Here is a 16,815-nt window from a genome sequence, read left to right on the forward strand (position 1 = left end):
CTCTGTGTGCTGGTGATCTCTGACAGCTTGCAGTGATGGCCAGCTTGCATCCTAGTCTCCACTGTACAGTTCTGAAAGCCGCGCTTTGCTGCAAGAGATCCATCCATTTATCCATCTGATGCACTGGGAAATAATTCTGATCACATTTTTTTTTTAAAAAAGGTCTGTGGAATTGGTGTCTGTTTTGGTGCTTTCTTCATAAAGATTCATGTCAGTAACTGGGTTAAGAGCACTTGAATTCACTGTGCACGCAACCTTTCCCTTAGTGCTGTTTAGACAGTTCTCAGTTATGTTCCCCATGACAGCCTGTGTTTTACAAGTCAATACAGGCAGAGGCAGCTTGACACTGGTGATTTTGTTTTCTGGAGACTGCACCTTTTCCATTTCTAAGAATCCTGCCTGGAGACAGCAGCCAGTTTGTTCTCTCATCCTCTGCAGCCAGTTCCAGAGGATGTGCATATGCTCACCAACAAACCCCCAATGCTTGCTCACGGAGACTTCAATTTTGTTCTTTCTTGGTGTTTTTCTTAACAGAATGTTACCGTAATTTTAGGCTCAGCTTCACCCCTGCAAGCATGTACAGATTTCCAGCCTAGGCTCACTCTTGCTCTGGGAAAGTCTCCTCTTCTCAAAGCTACCAAGACAGACTCTTGTTTTCCTTCCCTTCTTGAGTCCTTGATCTTCCTCCTCAGGCAGCCCTCAACTGTGAGTCTGTCTCTGACTCACCACTGCATCCACAGCCCCCTCTGACTTCAGGGAGCAGATTGCATGGGATCCTGATTTAATCTGTTCCTGACTAAAAAAAAGTGTAAGAGCAGTGCAGTAATTTCCAGTTGAGTGCAAGTCATATGCGAAGACCCTAGGCTACATCAGAATGAGCGTGGGTTAGTGGAGCACCTCCTGGATTGGGAGTCTACAGAGCTGGGTTCTGGTCTCAACTCTGCCAGTGACGTTCCAGGTGACCTTGGGCAACCATTTCACCAAGGTGTGCGTCCGTTTCCATTCTTACCCTCTCCTTGGTTTGTGTATTTAGAGTGTCAGATCAGCTGGGCATGTCTTCACTGCAGTGGTGGCTTGACCCATTTCAAGACTGCCTGGCTAGAGTCAGAGACGCCACACTGCAGAGCAGCACAGAGTGACTGGGTTAGCAGTGCAGAGTATCTGAGTCCACACTGCATTATTAGCTCAACCACCAGCAGCACCTGAGTTTCAACCCACCCTCCCTAAAGGGCCAGCTAGCTTGGGTTTAAAGTCCTGCTTAACTGGAGGCTAGAGATTTTTGTGTATGCACAGGAGTTGGGTTAGGGGCAACACTGGAATTATATACCTTGAGCTAACAACACAGTGAAGACAAGCCCTCTGTATTTGTACAGCACCTTGCACAGTGGGGTCCTGAGCTCGGCTACTGCTGCTAGGTGCTACTGTAGTGAAAATAAATAAGAATAATACAGAAATATGTATATGTTGTTTTTCTAATAAAGTATCTAACAGCTCCCCAGTCAGCGATAAAGAAGGAAGAGAAGATGCGCAGTGGGGTGGAAGTAAGGACCAAAAGTTCTTTAAAAATCTAAGAAGGCTAATTCCAGGGAATGGAATTTACAAGTTCCCCCAGAAAGTCCCTTGAGTGAAAAATATCCTTTAATCCCTCGCTTGGTACAAGAAGGAGGGCAAAGCTAAACAAGAGACTGGCTTTAAGGATAATCAAGCTAAGGCAGAGTTCTCCATTGTCATTTTACTCTTTAGCTTGTAAAACAATGGTAACTAGGTTGGTCTCTCTCAAATGTTATGTGAAGGTAATGAATTTTATTGCTGGCAAAAGCAAGAGATGAAGGACACTGGCCAGAATTTTACATTGTTGGACAGACTCTAAACAAACCTTCCCACTCAACTGTGATTGGCGACATACCCTGGTCTTTCAGTCCCAGCCCTCTCCTGAAGATAGAGACTAATTTCACTGAATTGTGGGCAGTTTCTTATGCAGCATGGGACTTATACCATCCAACTGACATTATTTAGGATCAGTGCTAAACTGACCTGAAGCATCCAAACCAACTCTCTCTACATAACCCCACCAACATAGCTACTGACAGCGACTGGCTGGTTTTCAAGAAGGTGTGACCAATGACTCACTTCTAATGCATCTGTTAAATGTCTGCCATGTAAGCAATGAGCAACTGAAGTGCAGCGATGCTGTAGTTTATTAAAGAAAAATTCTAAACATGAGGGTTGAGGGGGGAAGGAGGAAACTGTTCGAGTCAATCGAACAGCCCACATAACACTGCATGGTGGGATTTGCGGTAGTATTTCTGTCTGAAATGAGCGCACATGACAGATTCTGACTGCATAAGGAACGTTCTAAAAGGGAAGAATAATTAAGCAATGTCAGAGGCATCATCTTTATTAGATAATCACAACCCGGGGCATTAACAAACTTTGAGCGTCTCTTATCCCATGGGGTCTAATTATTCTGTGATAATAACCACACCTCCAAGTTTTAATTTATTCCTGTAAAGATTTTTTTTTGGTGGGGTGAGGAAAATGGGGGGTATATTCAATATCTGTGCTGGAGGAAGATGCAGTTGGCCTTTCAAAAGGGCTCATAAGTATTCTAATCTAACTAGCGCATGCAAATGGCATTAAATCGTCTGCCCTTTATGGTGATCTCCAGCAAATCAGAAGATTCACTCCCATCCAAACTGGTGGTGCTATAGTCTGTATCATGAGTATAGGTAGGCACGCACCAATTCAATTCTGTGTTCTGGGGCAACTTCTGGCAAGAGGGTTTTCTTGGGTTAGAGAGGCTGGCTTTCTGTCAGGCTGTCTAATTAACATGCCGTTGATGGGCTGAAAGGAAAACTAAAAACTTAAGACTGGTACGCTGATCTCTGAAGTGCTGCCTGACATGTCAAAGATCAAGATTTTAGTAAATGTAAGTGTTCTACCCACGCGCAGGATAGAACAAAGAGTGAGACAGACACCCCATGGGAAGAGGAACAAAGAGCAGTGGAGCAGTAGCGTCACGTAGAAGTAGTGGAGTGACAACATAGGGAGGGAAGACTGTGTAATAACAACTCAGGGATGACTCAGAGATACCAGGCCCTCCCTGTCATCATCATGTCCAGGCCTAGTGACTTCCATAGTGGCTGATCCAGGCTTGAGGAAGAAAGAGGCCAAGGATGTCTTGCAAGACTACCATCTCCTAGACAGGAGGAAGGGAAAGCAGTAGTAGCTGCCACCTCAGCTTCAAATCTCCCATGTGCAAAGGAGACCAAGGAGGCCTTTTTCAGGCTGACCCTCCCAGCCCAACTCAAAGCTCTCTTGACATTTTAGCAGGAATGTCTCAATTTCTATTGGAGTTTAGCACAGCTCTTCTAAGGAGCTCTAATCAAAGCCTCACAAAGGAGGCTTTCCAAAGACTGATTAACATTTTGTGAGATCCTGTGAGTACATGCTCTTATACCCATTTTACAGATGGGAAAATGAAGCACAGAGGGGTGAAGTGACTTGCTTAAGGCTAAACAGCAATTCAGTAACAGAGCTGGAAATAGCACCCAAGAACCCAGAGCCAAAATTTTCAAAAAGTGGTCTGTGGATTGCGGAGTGGATTCTCGATTGAGCATGGATGGGCAGTGAGATGGGCAGTGACATGCCAGGGTGTGTATCATTCATCTCTTTACTAGACAAAAAGTTGCAGAAAACTATTTGATTTGATGTAAAATTACACAACCGGTTCCCCTTGTACTGTACATAATTTTGGAAAATAACGTATCGGTGCCAATTCAATATGGCAATAGCACTTTGCACTTAACATAGCACGTCTCTTCCAGAGATAGCAATGTGCCTTACAAACCTATGAAGGAAGATAAATATTTCATAGATGTGGCAAAGTCAGGAACAGAACCCAGGTTTGTTAGCACCATATTCAATCCACTAGGTCACAGCAGACAAAGCATTTTTTTAAATACTGAAACAACGGGATGTGGTTAAAAAATGTTCCATGAACTTGTCCCGTAATATACCACAGAATATCAGGAGATCACAACAAGCATATTTTTGGGCACAATGTACAATTTTGGGCAGTGTGGGGAAAGCACTGGTGTGGTGAACCATTACTATTAAACTTCTTCCTGTGTGCAGGTTTTAACAAGATTTAAATTAATTCATGACAATTAGCAACTCCAGCCTGTTCTCAGTCAGAGCTTCTTGCAAAGCACATGGTGTCTGAGGTTGAGTGTCCACCTTCTGTAGCCGAGGTGACAGCAGCACTTGATTCTTTGGCAGAAAATAAACCTGAACAAGCCAGCAATATAGTCGTGGTTTGTCTCTTACGTGCTCCTTGTACTGATAAGCTTTTTTTTATTTTTTATATTGAATTTCTTGTGGCTGACCACAGCTGAAAATTATTACAGATTGTGTGGTAGAGACACACTGCCAAAAGGTACTATATTCCATAGCGTTACCTGTACACATCACAAAATGTAAAACCTGAAATGTGCTAACACAATGGATGTAATACCTTAGGCAGAAGATAATGTACTATATATAAAAAAACCCAAACATGTCTTGTGCTGAATTAGATCCTTCTAATCCAGGGTTTAGTTTAAGTGCTATACTCCGATTCCTAAAAAAATTATTTGACTAACGAGAACAATGCTATGCTTTGAAAAATACAAATGCATTTCTATCCTTTTTACAGCAGCTGGTATTTTTAAAATCTTGTTCTATGCATACAGTAGGACACTCCTGCTCTTTCTCACTGTAAAGAAGAGTTATGTAACCCTGAGGAAACAGAGTCAGATTTTTCTAGATCTAACCTCATACAATTTTAATAGTCACTCTAAAAGGAGACAAGAAATTCTGTAGAAAGACCCTTCCTAAAGTTTCAGGACAGACTCAAACGTATTTACTTGCAAGTTCTGTTGATTTTATTCACCATACCACTCAATGGCATTTCATCAATTTAACTTCCTTATGGTCCTAGTAACAATACTACAGCAATACACCCTTATCTGAGATGAATACACTTTCTAGGAATATGTGCAAAGGAACGAATACATTTTGAGGGACAATTATATTTTACAAACAGACCATTCTGGTTTCTTGATTGCTTGACAGCTCTTATGGGGTCCCCACTATTAAAAACATTAAATCTTGGCCAATATTCTCAAACCTGGGTGTCTACATGTAGGCTCCTAAATCCAGAGGTGTTAAGTGCCAATAAATCTCACTGAAGTCAACGTGAGCTGTTCGTGGCTTGGAGCCTTTGAGAATCAGGTCACTTGTTTAAGTGCCTAAATTATGGATTTAGGCATTAAAGAGTGAAAAAATTCGGTCACAAGTTTCACAATTAAAGAGAACGTTTCGCTGACAAAAATTCTACTTTAAGCCATGGCCTATTGTACATTAGGAAAATCAAGACCCATTTGCCACTGTAACCCACTGGTCAAAGTATGTTGTGTGTTCACCTCTGTTTCTGAGCCATGCAATATCTCAGAATAGAGTCTTTGCTCTTTAACTTGAGCACTGCATGATTTCAGCTGTAGAGGCCTCTAATTTAGTCCTTGGTGAGTGAACCAAGATGGGCATCCTCTGCTTGGTAATAAAATCTTCCCATTAACAATAAGTAACATTATTATGACTAACATTATTGCATCACACATAGAAAGTTAATTGACTCTATGCAATGCTCATTATAGCAATAATTACACCAGGGATCAGTGCTCCCTATCCATGAAATAATGACTTGCCTCAAAGTGTATCAACAGTTGCAACACAACCATCCTAATAGTACTTAGCTCTTACATGGCACTTTTCAGCTTCAAAGCATTTCACAAAGACTCCAGAACCCGCAATCAGCAAGTACATGTTATTCTTGTTTTACATATGGGTAAAGATAGGCAGAGAGATTAAATGACTTGAAAAAGGCCAAATAAAGGAAGACAGTGTCAGAGCTGGGATTAGACCAAAGAAGTTCCTGCCTCTCAGTCCCATGTTCTGACCACTAGATCATACCCCCATCAGGATTTTCCTTTCTGTCTGGTTTCTCTCAAATGTACACGCCACAACCCAAACCTTACAAAAGAAATCAGTCTAGATTAAAATACATCGTGATAATTTATGTACTTTTGTTACATAAGTGCACAGAACATGCCTTTTAAAAACTACTTTATCTGATAGATCATATTTTTGCCCTAAAAATAATGAATGTTAAGCGAGGTGAGTTCCCTCCCCCAAATGTAATGAACAGCTTTTTAAATGATAGTACAATATATTGTACTTGATCATGTTCATTCTATACCAAGACATATAACTGGTTAACTGATACTGAAGTGGAAGAGAAAGCTGCTGCGATTTAAACTGATTTGTTCCAGCGTGAACCATCTACCTTGATTCATTCTTTAGAAAACTGTCCAAGGTTCATATTCACCTACAGGTATGGTTATTTTTGGATCATCCTGGAAGCAAATCATAGACAGCACAGTGGGAGCATTGGCCTATAACAAAATGTCACTGTGGCAGACGTGAACTGCTGATTGGAGAAATAGGTATTGTACTGAAGTGAATAAAAAGAGGAGCTTTTAAAAAGGTCTATTTGAACATTCTTTGCTGCGTCTCTGCTGAGGTATCTTAAATTTTCTGTAAAATGCCTAACGTTTCAACAATTGTGTTCCCAACTTGAATACTTTTAACTAACAATAGCAATCTTTGTGCTATGTTATTGAGTAGATAAAATAATAAATGTCCTAAGAATAATTTTACTTCATCTTTAAGGAAAAGTGAACAGAGATGATGTTGATGCAAATAAGTTTTGACCAATGAACCACAAATACTAACTGTAAGTGACCACCCTACTTTTAAGAAGGGAAAGAACATATTAATTGTAATGGGATTGGCAGCAACTGCCCTCATTAAATTGGGAAAGCATTTCTATTCTAACCCCCTGTTTTCAGTTGCTTTATAACTTTCAGAAACTTCCTCCTTTGGGGATGAAATTTTCCAGTGTTGGCATCTGCCCAAAAGTAGCTTATTTTGAGTATGGGTATATATATATATATATAAAACTTATTTACTATCCTAATAAAAAATGTTTACAGCTTTTTATATTTTATTTTATTTTATTTTATTTTTATAACAGCTCTACTGCTTAAAATGGATGGGACCAGAAAGTTGAACTTTGGCATGGAAAAAGCACAGTCAAACTGGTTTTGATTTGAGTGTAATGTCCTGTTGAAAATCATATTCTTTGCACACACAATATATTTTGCATAGACTCTTCCTTCTAGGCTGCAAGTATGCAGGCTGATAAAGTCATGTTACCTGAGCATGCAGGGCCAGCTTAGCTGTGTGGTGTAGGTGAACAGTGAATGAGACAGGTTTTTCAGGGAACTATGCCTCATTCACTGGTCATCTTAAATTGTAAAAGCTGCACGCTCCAGCAGAATAAAGAGGTTCCTTATAAAGTACAGTATCTGGAATAAGACATTCCAGTGTTGTTTAGCCAAGAAGTTCAACCTTTTGGATTTTACTTTTAGAAAAAAATATGCATCTTTAAGAAAAAACAAAAACACATTTTAGAAAATTTTATTAAAAACCTATCTTAGACTACCCATTGACTTCTGTAAGGACTGAAACTGGGCCTTCAGCAAGCATGGATAAGCACTCAAAAGTCAGGAAATGACAAAGTTAAGTTTGTATAGCATGCTCGTAAAGTGAGTGAATGTCATGTTCCCCTCTAGCAGCCAGTGCACATATAAAACTACTATGGCTGGGAGCAAATAGAGTTACTCCCTTAGCTCAGGTGGTAGAGGTTTGTGCTTTGGGTCTGAAAAGGTCCTGCATTCCAATCCTATAAAATATCTTGTGGAGGGGTAATTATCTTTGCATGTCTAATTAACTGCCCCATATGCACTTATAATATATTCTGTAACCACAGAATCATCTTCTCTTTCTCAAAAACATTCCATCACCACAGAATTGTTTTCTACAATGTTCGATACATATCTCTAGCATCCTGTAGTACTTTACAGTGTATACTCACAGTCCACGAAGGTCATTTATATGCAAGGTACATAGTAAACTATTCTTACACAACATACTGCATATTTACTATAGCAGTATAGGACAATTGTGAAAATCTGATCGAATACAAAGGCTACTTATGTGCACCGCTCAATTAGCTTCTGAGTTAGCTACATTATCCCCCTTGGTACCAGAAAATTGCATTGTGTGCATGTATGCAGGTACAATAAGCTCTATCCTTTGCTGCCTTTTCCCTTCCCTTTGCAGTCACCTGGGAGGGCAGTGCTACTGGCTGCTGAAAAAAATGTATACTGTATTATATTTAGGAAACAGTACAGGATCATGCGATTAAAAACTGTACTGTGATGCACATGTGCAAGAGGGCAGAATTAAAGGTGTATGTGAAATTGTACTTTTGTATTTCCTGACTTTTGTGTGCAGCCTAAATGTTCCCATCTTGTAGTGTATTTGCTGGAATATAATATCAGTTTATATAATACTGGGCGCTCATATACCACCATTCACCAGAGAATTTAAAAGTGCTGTGTAAACATTAATTAAACCTAACACCATCAATGTGAGGTAGGTGAATTCTATTATCCCTAAGTTTACATGTGGGTAAATCAAGGCAAGCTAAGCGTAACACAGTGCATTGGAGGCAGAGGCCCTGTTCTTGAACATGCGTTTGCTAGGGTACCCCCTGGCACCCATGTGGAGTCCTACTGACTTTACCGGCGTTTTGTGCAGGCACTGGGAACTGTGCCAGTGCATCTATTTATAAGATCTAGCCACAGTCTGGAAGAGAATCCAGGATTCCTGATTTTTACTCCCACTTTTTAACCATTATAAAATATTGCCTCTCTACACTGATACAGTTCCAATGGTTTAAAAAAGAAAAGTGTTCCAAGCAAGTGGGGAAAAACAGAGTGAACAATTCATTAACCAAATAGGGGTGATTAAAGTAAATAAAAGAAACAATTATCATATCAAAATAAAAGACAAGAAAGATGATTAAATGAGGCTTCTAAAGACCCGTGAGAAACTTATGGAAGAGTAATATGCATTTACCTGGTTTTTATTCTTTCATTTTTATCCACTACCATCTAATAATTGCAAAAAACTGTTACTCTATAACCACAGGCAATTTAAGCTATTTTAATTTTTTTCCCAAGGCCACTAGACAAAAGAACCTATTTATTGCCTGAGGGGATTTTTTTTTCTAAAATGAAAGCTTAATCTTTCATGTTTTTTTTAAGCAAAGGCTTTTAAAAAATAATTTCTAACAATGCTGTAGGGAGACACTTCCATGGGTATGCAAAATTGAAAATATAAATTTACAATTATAAAAAAATTAATAGTTTTGAGGATTGCATTGTCTCTGTCCTTTCTGGATTAATATTGTCTGAAGCGTAAGAGAAAGTATTTAGAAAGAGAGAGAATGCTTTAAAGTGTTCAGCGCAGGGAAGGGAATGATGTTCATAGACTGGAGTCAAAGCCATTTAGGAGTTGTACTGGGTTGTGTTTATAGTAAAATGCAGAGTTTTGTTTTGAAATAGATAATTGGCTGAACTTTGAAAGGAGGCGTTTCATATAAACTCAACAGTTAGTATTAGAGGGTCCGGTCCTGCAAGATGCTGATCACTTTTCAAGTCCTATTAAGCCTTCTTGGGGGCCAGCCGCAAAATGTGGCATCCTCAAATATCAGGCAAGATTTTGGTTTGGGGTCATCTCTATGCCTGTGTCTCCATTAGGCACTGAGTGGATCCAAGTCTGTCTGAGCACTTGCAGAACTCAGTGCAAGTCCAGGGCACTCTGAACCTCACAGGACCAGGTCTAAAGAGGAGTCCAAATTGCAACACCCATCTTTTGAGGATGCCAGATTTTACTGCTAGCTCCAATTTCTGGATGGAACCAAAACCCTAGATCTGCGCATGAAATGAACTTTGAAGGAATAGGGGATAAATCTGGATTTGAATTTTTGTGGTGTTGGACTATTATTAATGGCCTAGTTCAGAAAAGTATTTATGTACATACATACCTATTCAGGACAGCATTTTGACATCAATGGGACTTAAAGTGAAGCTGTCCTGAATATGGGAGCTTTCCTGAATCAGGGCCTACTGATTTAATGTATTATCTAGAAAAACAAACATTTCTTCTTGTGCTTACTCTGGGCTTTGTAATCAGACAGTATAATTTATTCCCACTAAACCAGACAAACTGGAGAATTCAATTAAAAGAAAACTAGATCCGAAGTACCCCCATTCCTCTGACAAAACCTCCAGTACTGAAAGGCAGAGTCAAAAGTTTTCTGCCAATCTATTTCAAGTTTTAATGGAAACACTTTGTGCTACTATCAAAGGCTTTATGGAACTAAACGTATTTTTCATAGAGCAGAGAAGAATCCATGAAGATATTGTTCAGGTTTACAAAATATGTAATAGGGTGAAGAATGTGGAACCAGATAAGAAAGGTTAAATGGAAGGACATTTTAACAATGGTTGGTTAGTTGTGGAGTGCATATGGGCATAAGGAGACTATTAAATATGCACTCAGTGCCACAGTAAGCTTTCAAATGCTGAAAATGGTTTTCCTGTGGCTATTAACTCCAGCTAAGATTTTGAAAAGCGATTTGCGATTTGGGAATGCCTAACTTGGGAGGTTGGGTGCTCAGCCCTTGTTGAAAATCATCAAGGTGTCACCCAAAATCATGAGTCATTTCTGACAATCATGGTTTCTGCCACTAAGGGGCCACCACTGCCCCCCATACTGTGTTGCCACCTAGGAGGTATTTACTCATCCCATCTGAAACATCTGCCTCAGCACATCCCATTCACAGCCATCATCTGAAAACACCTGTTTTCCCAGGAGGATTTGCAAGTTCCCACTGTTAGGCCCTTTGCTTTTCAGGGATGGTGCAAGTTTGTTTTCTTAGCGCTAGCGCTCATTAGTATTTAGTTTTATTGCATATTTGGGATGTTTGTTTTGTATTATGCAAACAGCGTCCATACAGTACCCTCAGCTTTATAAATGAAATTACGGTGAAATAAAAGGCCACCTCCGGCTTCTTCCAAAGCTTCCCCAAGTTTCGTAGGGAAGTCTCTGGGCTAGGTGCTCAGCCAGTATAAAATGGCAGAGCTCCACTGAAGCCAACAGAGCTATGCTGATTTACATTAGCTGAGGAGTGTCCAAACTTCACCTCCTTCCTGGGTGGAGTAATTACTCTGCCTCTTAATTCAGGGCTTTAGCATCTGACTCAATAGAGGAGCCCTGCATTCCCATATAAGGTCTTAGTCTTCCACGCTTTTCAAGGGAAGTAGAGAAGAGTTAAGGTATTTCTTGCCAGATCAGAGAAACCAGAAGGAATCAGAAAATGAAATTTTATCTCAAAAAATGCAAAACCAACATAGCTTTGGGAAATATAATCTAAAACACTGGCAATATGACTCAGAGAGAGATAAATGCGAGGAGATGCTCAGCACGGATGCTACGATATAATTGAATAGCTATGTATGTATACAATTTTACAATGTGATATACTGCACAATATATTCTACATTATATGAAGTACAAGCACAACTACATAGGTTAGCCTATCTTCATGTAGCATTGAATTAAATACATTTGCAACACTGCGTGCTGTGCTGGGTGCCCCAGTTCAATGAAGGCATAATCACATTGGAGGGGGTCCAGAAAAAGGTGATAAAGATGATTAAGATACAAGTAGAAGCCTGGATATATTCAGACATTCAAAGCTAGTCTTCCCAACACAGCAAAAAACATACAGTAGTGAACAATCCTTTGGTAGCAATATGGGCTAGATAGCTAAATAGGCCATCCCTAACTTTTAGAATGCTCTAATTGTGTGGGAAAGAACCATTTAAAGTGGCTATTGGAAAAGTGGGATGCAAGCAAATAATTAGGCTGGATACCAGAAAACATTTTCTAACAATAAGGTTAATTAGGCCATTAAATAATATTGGAAGGGAAGTGTAAATAATCCCATCTCTGGAGTTATTCAGGTGAAGCAACATTTGGAAATGCCCTTTAGAACAATCCTATGTTTGCAGAAGTTGGACTAGTTGATCTGAGGAGTCTTTTTCATCTCCAAAATCTATGGTGTATAGAATCCTCAAGACAGCTGTTTGTACCACAGACCTCATGGAGAGTCATTATAGAATTAAGGTTGCCTCTGCAACCTTAATTCAGCCCCTTTGTACATACGCATGATAATAGAGTCTTTACTATATTACCACACTATTTTTTCCAGAGGAGCCCTGTCTCATTCAGTGCACAGGATGGTGCTTACTGAATGAGCAGCTATTGAATATTTTGTTTTCTCCTCATTGTTCAATGTGTGGCCTCATTCCTTATTTACTGCACACTATTCAAACCCTGCTCTAAATTCAGAACTATTCATTTCCTCATTGAATTTTCTATGGCACTCATCAGGATAGTATCTGAGTGCTTCACAAACGTTAATTAATGTAGGTTCACAAAGCCTCTGTTGAAGGGTGGTATTATCCCCATTTTACAGATGGAGAACTGATGTACAGAGAAATTAATGTCAAAAGTATCCACTAATTGTGGGTGCTTATTTGAGATGCCTATAACATGATTTTTCAGATCCTTGGCATTATATAACATTTTATCTTTTCAAAGCACAGATCCTATCGACTTCCGTTGCACCTGTGAGTGCTCAGCACTTGTGCAAGTCATACTCCAGGGTCTCAAGTTGAGCACCCAGAACACGATGAAAATACAAATAGTGACCTCCTGTGAAAAGTTTGGTTAAGTGACTTGCCCAGCATCACGTAGTTTGGCAGGGCAGGGATAGAATCCAGTTCTCCAGGGCAGCATTCAACTGCCCTAACCATGAGACTGTCCTTCCTCTTCATGCAGTCCCCTGCCTCATGCACTACACAACTTCCAAGTTCTGCAACAAATAAGGCAAGGGTCCTCAGTATGGAATTTCCTAGCTTTTGCGTGCTTGACTTTGCAACCTTAATGTTCTTTTAACATAGTGTTTTGTTTGTTAATTCCTAGGTTTTTAAAAGAGCATACTGAAAAAAAACAGAAATTGCATCATGTGGCATCATACAGTTGCCAACATGGGCCATCAGCAGGGTTGGAACCTTTAGATCTACTGCACAGATGTCTACCAATTGAGCTAACAGAGTTTCTGACAGCCGTGCGAGACACACACTTTGCCAGTGGATTTCACAGATTTGATGACAGCAGAAAGAATAGTGAGACTCAGGAATCTTGGGTGCCATGCCAGGAGGAGTGTGTGTTCCGGTAGTCATCACAGACCCTTCTGTCAGTTCCCCTAAGCTTGACCCCTTCTTTCCCATCCCCTCTAACCCGTCTCTGTCCCAGTCCTGTGTCTTCCCACCCCTTGGCTCTTCGTCCCAGGCCCAGGCCCATTCTCCTCGCCTACCCAGTCTCACCTCAGACCCAGTCTCCCCCTCTAAGGTCCCCATTTGAGTCCCAGTCTCCCTACCCTTCCAGTATCTTTCCTTTCCCACTCCCAGTTTCCTTGCCTCCCCACACCAACTCCTTGTCCAATCTCTCTCTGCCTTCCCCACAGCATAAAGCTCCCTTGCCCTCTTTTTTCCCATCCCCACTAGCTCCCAGTCTTAATTTCCCCTCTCCACACCCCGGTCTCTGTCCCAGTCTCCCCTGTGTCAGGCTCCTTGTCCCAGTCTCTTTATCTAGCTGGTCCCTGTTGTCCTTCTCATCTTAGCTCCTGGTCAGATGTGTCTTCTCACCTCCACTCGTTCCCAGTCCTAGTTTTCTTGCCCAATCAGTCCCAGTCTCCCCCCCAAACTTCAAGTCACGTTTTCTCTCTTTCACCATAGTCCCGGTCTCATCAGCCCCCTTCCCCCAGTCTAGCTCCCGCCTCCTCTGCATTTGAGTGAGGCACCTTCCTCCTCCACACTGCCTGGGCTCCAGCAGGGGTGTCATCGAGAGCACAGGAGAGACAGGCTTTCTGCTGTCAGTTCTGATGCCCAGCCCCATCCTGGCTGAGAAGCAGTAATTCAAGAGAAAGTCTTTTTAAGCCCCATAGCCCCTGGGTTGGATCCTGCTCTGTTGCTTTGTGGGAATGGTATATTTGCAGTCCGATGAGCACTAGGAGCTGTTTGGGGATGGAGCATGCTCAGGGAGGATGGAATCTTCAGAGATTTTAGCTGCTAAGCACTAAGGGTAATGTCTATACTTATGCTGGAGATGTAATTTACAGCTTGGGTAGACATGAATGCATTAGGTGTGATCAAGTGCAGAAGTGTAGCCAGCATAGGCAGCAGGAGGGGTTAGCTTCCCTGAGTACAATCCCGCCTTGGATCCTAGGTGCTTACTTGGGTGACTAGTCCATCCCCCCACTTGTGCCAACATGGCTGCATTTCTATTTTTAGTGCGCTAGCTCGAGCAAAGCTAGCGTGCAGACTTCTATCTGAGCTATACCTCCAGCTCAAGTGATTAAACATACCCTAACAAGTCGCTACTGGGCATGTCTGAACTGAGGTTTTTTTGAACACTTAAACTTGACCAAATTTGGGCAGATTTCCAGAGAAACAAAAAAAGACACATCTCTGACACAAAGGCCTCATCCCTGACAAATTTCGAGTCCCCACTCCAAAGCCTAGTGTTCTAGAGCTTCCCAAAGAAAAGACTGCAGAAGTATTATTATTTTTTTTTTAACATTGCAAAATGAAATTCTTCCCCCTAGCTTCATCCTTGGAAATGGCTGCACCATTGTCTCCGAAACGTTCCTAACACATTCAGCCTGAGGCAGACACCAGGCATGGAAAAATTCAGTCCAACAGTCTGGTAAAAAGGTAAAAGCTACTGAAAACAGAGTCTTATAATAGAAGTGTTAATAATAATAGGTGGTGTTACAATCTCTGCCTATAACATATGTCAAAGATTGCCTCCCTTGCGGTTGAGCTCAAACCTTGTGCCACAGCTTATTTTATCATGAGGGATGAATATACTTAGAAACAAGATTAAACAGAAATTTTCTTTAGTGGCATCCAAAATGATATGAATGTTTTTAGACCTGCCATAAACACAGATAAGGGGGCAGATTCTCAGCTCAGTTACACCAATGTAAATAACTCTACCCTCCACTGGCTTTGGAGATGAGGAGGAGTTATTGTATACGGGATTTACATCAGTGTAATGGAGATCAGAATCTGGCAAGATTTTCACTATTTATCTGGTCTTACTTCCATAATCGCCTCTCAGTTACCAGCAGAAGCAATCTCTGAAGGCACCAGAGGAAGAAAAAGAAAAGGCAAGGGAAAGAAATTTGAAAATTTGAAAAAGAAAAGGCAAGGGGAAAGAGGAAACAAATTTAATTTGTCTTTTTTTCTAGCATGAGAGGACTTGGCTCATATTCTGGATTCTTTTTGAAAAGTTAAACCTCACTGAGTTCCTCATGCAGCTAGAGTTTTCTTGTGCCTGCTGGGTGTTGTAAGGCTGCAATGTTGCCCCTAATCCTGCAGTGAGCTTGGCAGAGCAGACCCCTGTGCCTGCATGGAACAACTTGCAAAATCCAGGCCTTATTTAGCTGCTTAAACACACATTTTTAATTAAAAAATTCTACTCAATAAAAAAAAAAGCCTCCACGCTTTTCATATGCAAGTTCGTTGCTTTTGGAGGTGATAAACAGATAGAGAATCACCATTCTGAGGCTCTCCTTCCTGTCTTTAATGCAGAATCTGAATGGAAAGTAAACTACTCTTACCGGGACTTGTGAGGGCTCCCAGAGCACCAGTCGTTGTGGAGAGAGGATTTGCGTTGGTGGTGGTAGCTGAGGTTTGGGCGGCGGCTGCTGCAGCTGCTAAGGTTGCCAAATTCTGTAACTGTAAAGCATTCATGCCTGCGCAGAGAACAAAAGGCAGTTTCAGCAATAGGGTTAATGAAGAGATTTAAAAGTTGTATTTATTGTAAAGGAATATAAGACTTGTAAAGGTTGCCGGATTGACAGTCTAACCAGTGACTTAAACTCTCCTTTCATTCCCAGAAGAGCCTGGACAGAATAAGCCACCTCACACTGGCGCCAGCCAACGCGCCTCGTATCTGTCTTACAGGTAAGAGGGTGGATGGTTTTGTTGTTATAGCACGGTCTTACAACTCAGGAAATTTGTGTTCAGTTCCCATCTCCGTCAAAGAGTTGTGGTGTGACAAGTCACTTAATCTCTCTGGGTGAAACATGGGGATAATAATACTTCCTGACCTCATGCAGGTGGAGAGAAGGTAAATTAGTTATTGCTTGAGAGGTACTTGGATCTTATCAAGTTCAATCCCCAGGTCCCCTCTTCACTTCTCTACTTAGTCTACCACACAATAATAGCCAATTGTGAGAGCAATTTTTGCCGGAAATTCCTTCTGTCTATTTGGAACTGAATCGAGACCATCCAATTCATTTCAAATTCAGCACGGAACAGATATCAGACAGTAATGATTTTCAGTCACTATCATTTGGGGCCAGATTTGAACTGGGGACCTCTAGGCAGAACATTTTGCATCATGTAAGCCATCCAGGTTCCCAAAACCACTTGTTAGTTTATTCAATACTTTACGAGACGTAGCGAAGGATACATCTACATTTCAGAATGATGTAAAGACCTTCAAGGGAGGGGAAAATTTATAAAACATGGAATTTAACTTAGATAAATATGAAATGGAACATCTGTTGACAGACAAATACTAAACAACACTCATGCAAAATGGAAGAAAAATGATTAAAGAACAACAATGTGACAAAGAACTTGAAATCTCAATGTGATG

General features: G+C 40.9%; 1 protein-coding gene across 25 annotated transcripts in view; it reads right to left on the reverse strand.

Annotated features, from left to right (window-relative positions):
• Positions 1–16,815, reverse strand: part of CELF2 (CUGBP Elav-like family member 2) — a 713,224-nt gene that overhangs the window by 29,317 nt on the left and 667,092 nt on the right. For 18 of the 25 annotated variants that reach the window (XR_012156850.1, XR_012156851.1, XR_012156849.1 and 15 more), the window contains 2 exons: positions 15,770–15,904; positions 12,824–12,955 (listed from right to left, as the gene is read on the reverse strand). Coding sequence is in view for 22 of the 25 variants with exons in the window: in XM_073328795.1 (XP_073184896.1) it covers positions 12,824–12,955; positions 15,770–15,904 (267 nt within the window). In the remaining 3 variants the exon portion in view is untranslated. The remainder of the gene's footprint in view (positions 1–12,823; positions 12,956–15,769; positions 15,905–16,815) is intronic. The other 7 variants (XM_073328802.1, XM_073328800.1, XM_073328801.1 and 4 more) reach the window with 1 other exon arrangement.

This window comes from Lepidochelys kempii, chromosome 1 (assembly GCF_965140265.1).
Source record: "Lepidochelys kempii isolate rLepKem1 chromosome 1, rLepKem1.hap2, whole genome shotgun sequence".
Lineage (NCBI taxonomy): Eukaryota > Metazoa > Chordata > Testudines > Cheloniidae > Lepidochelys > Lepidochelys kempii.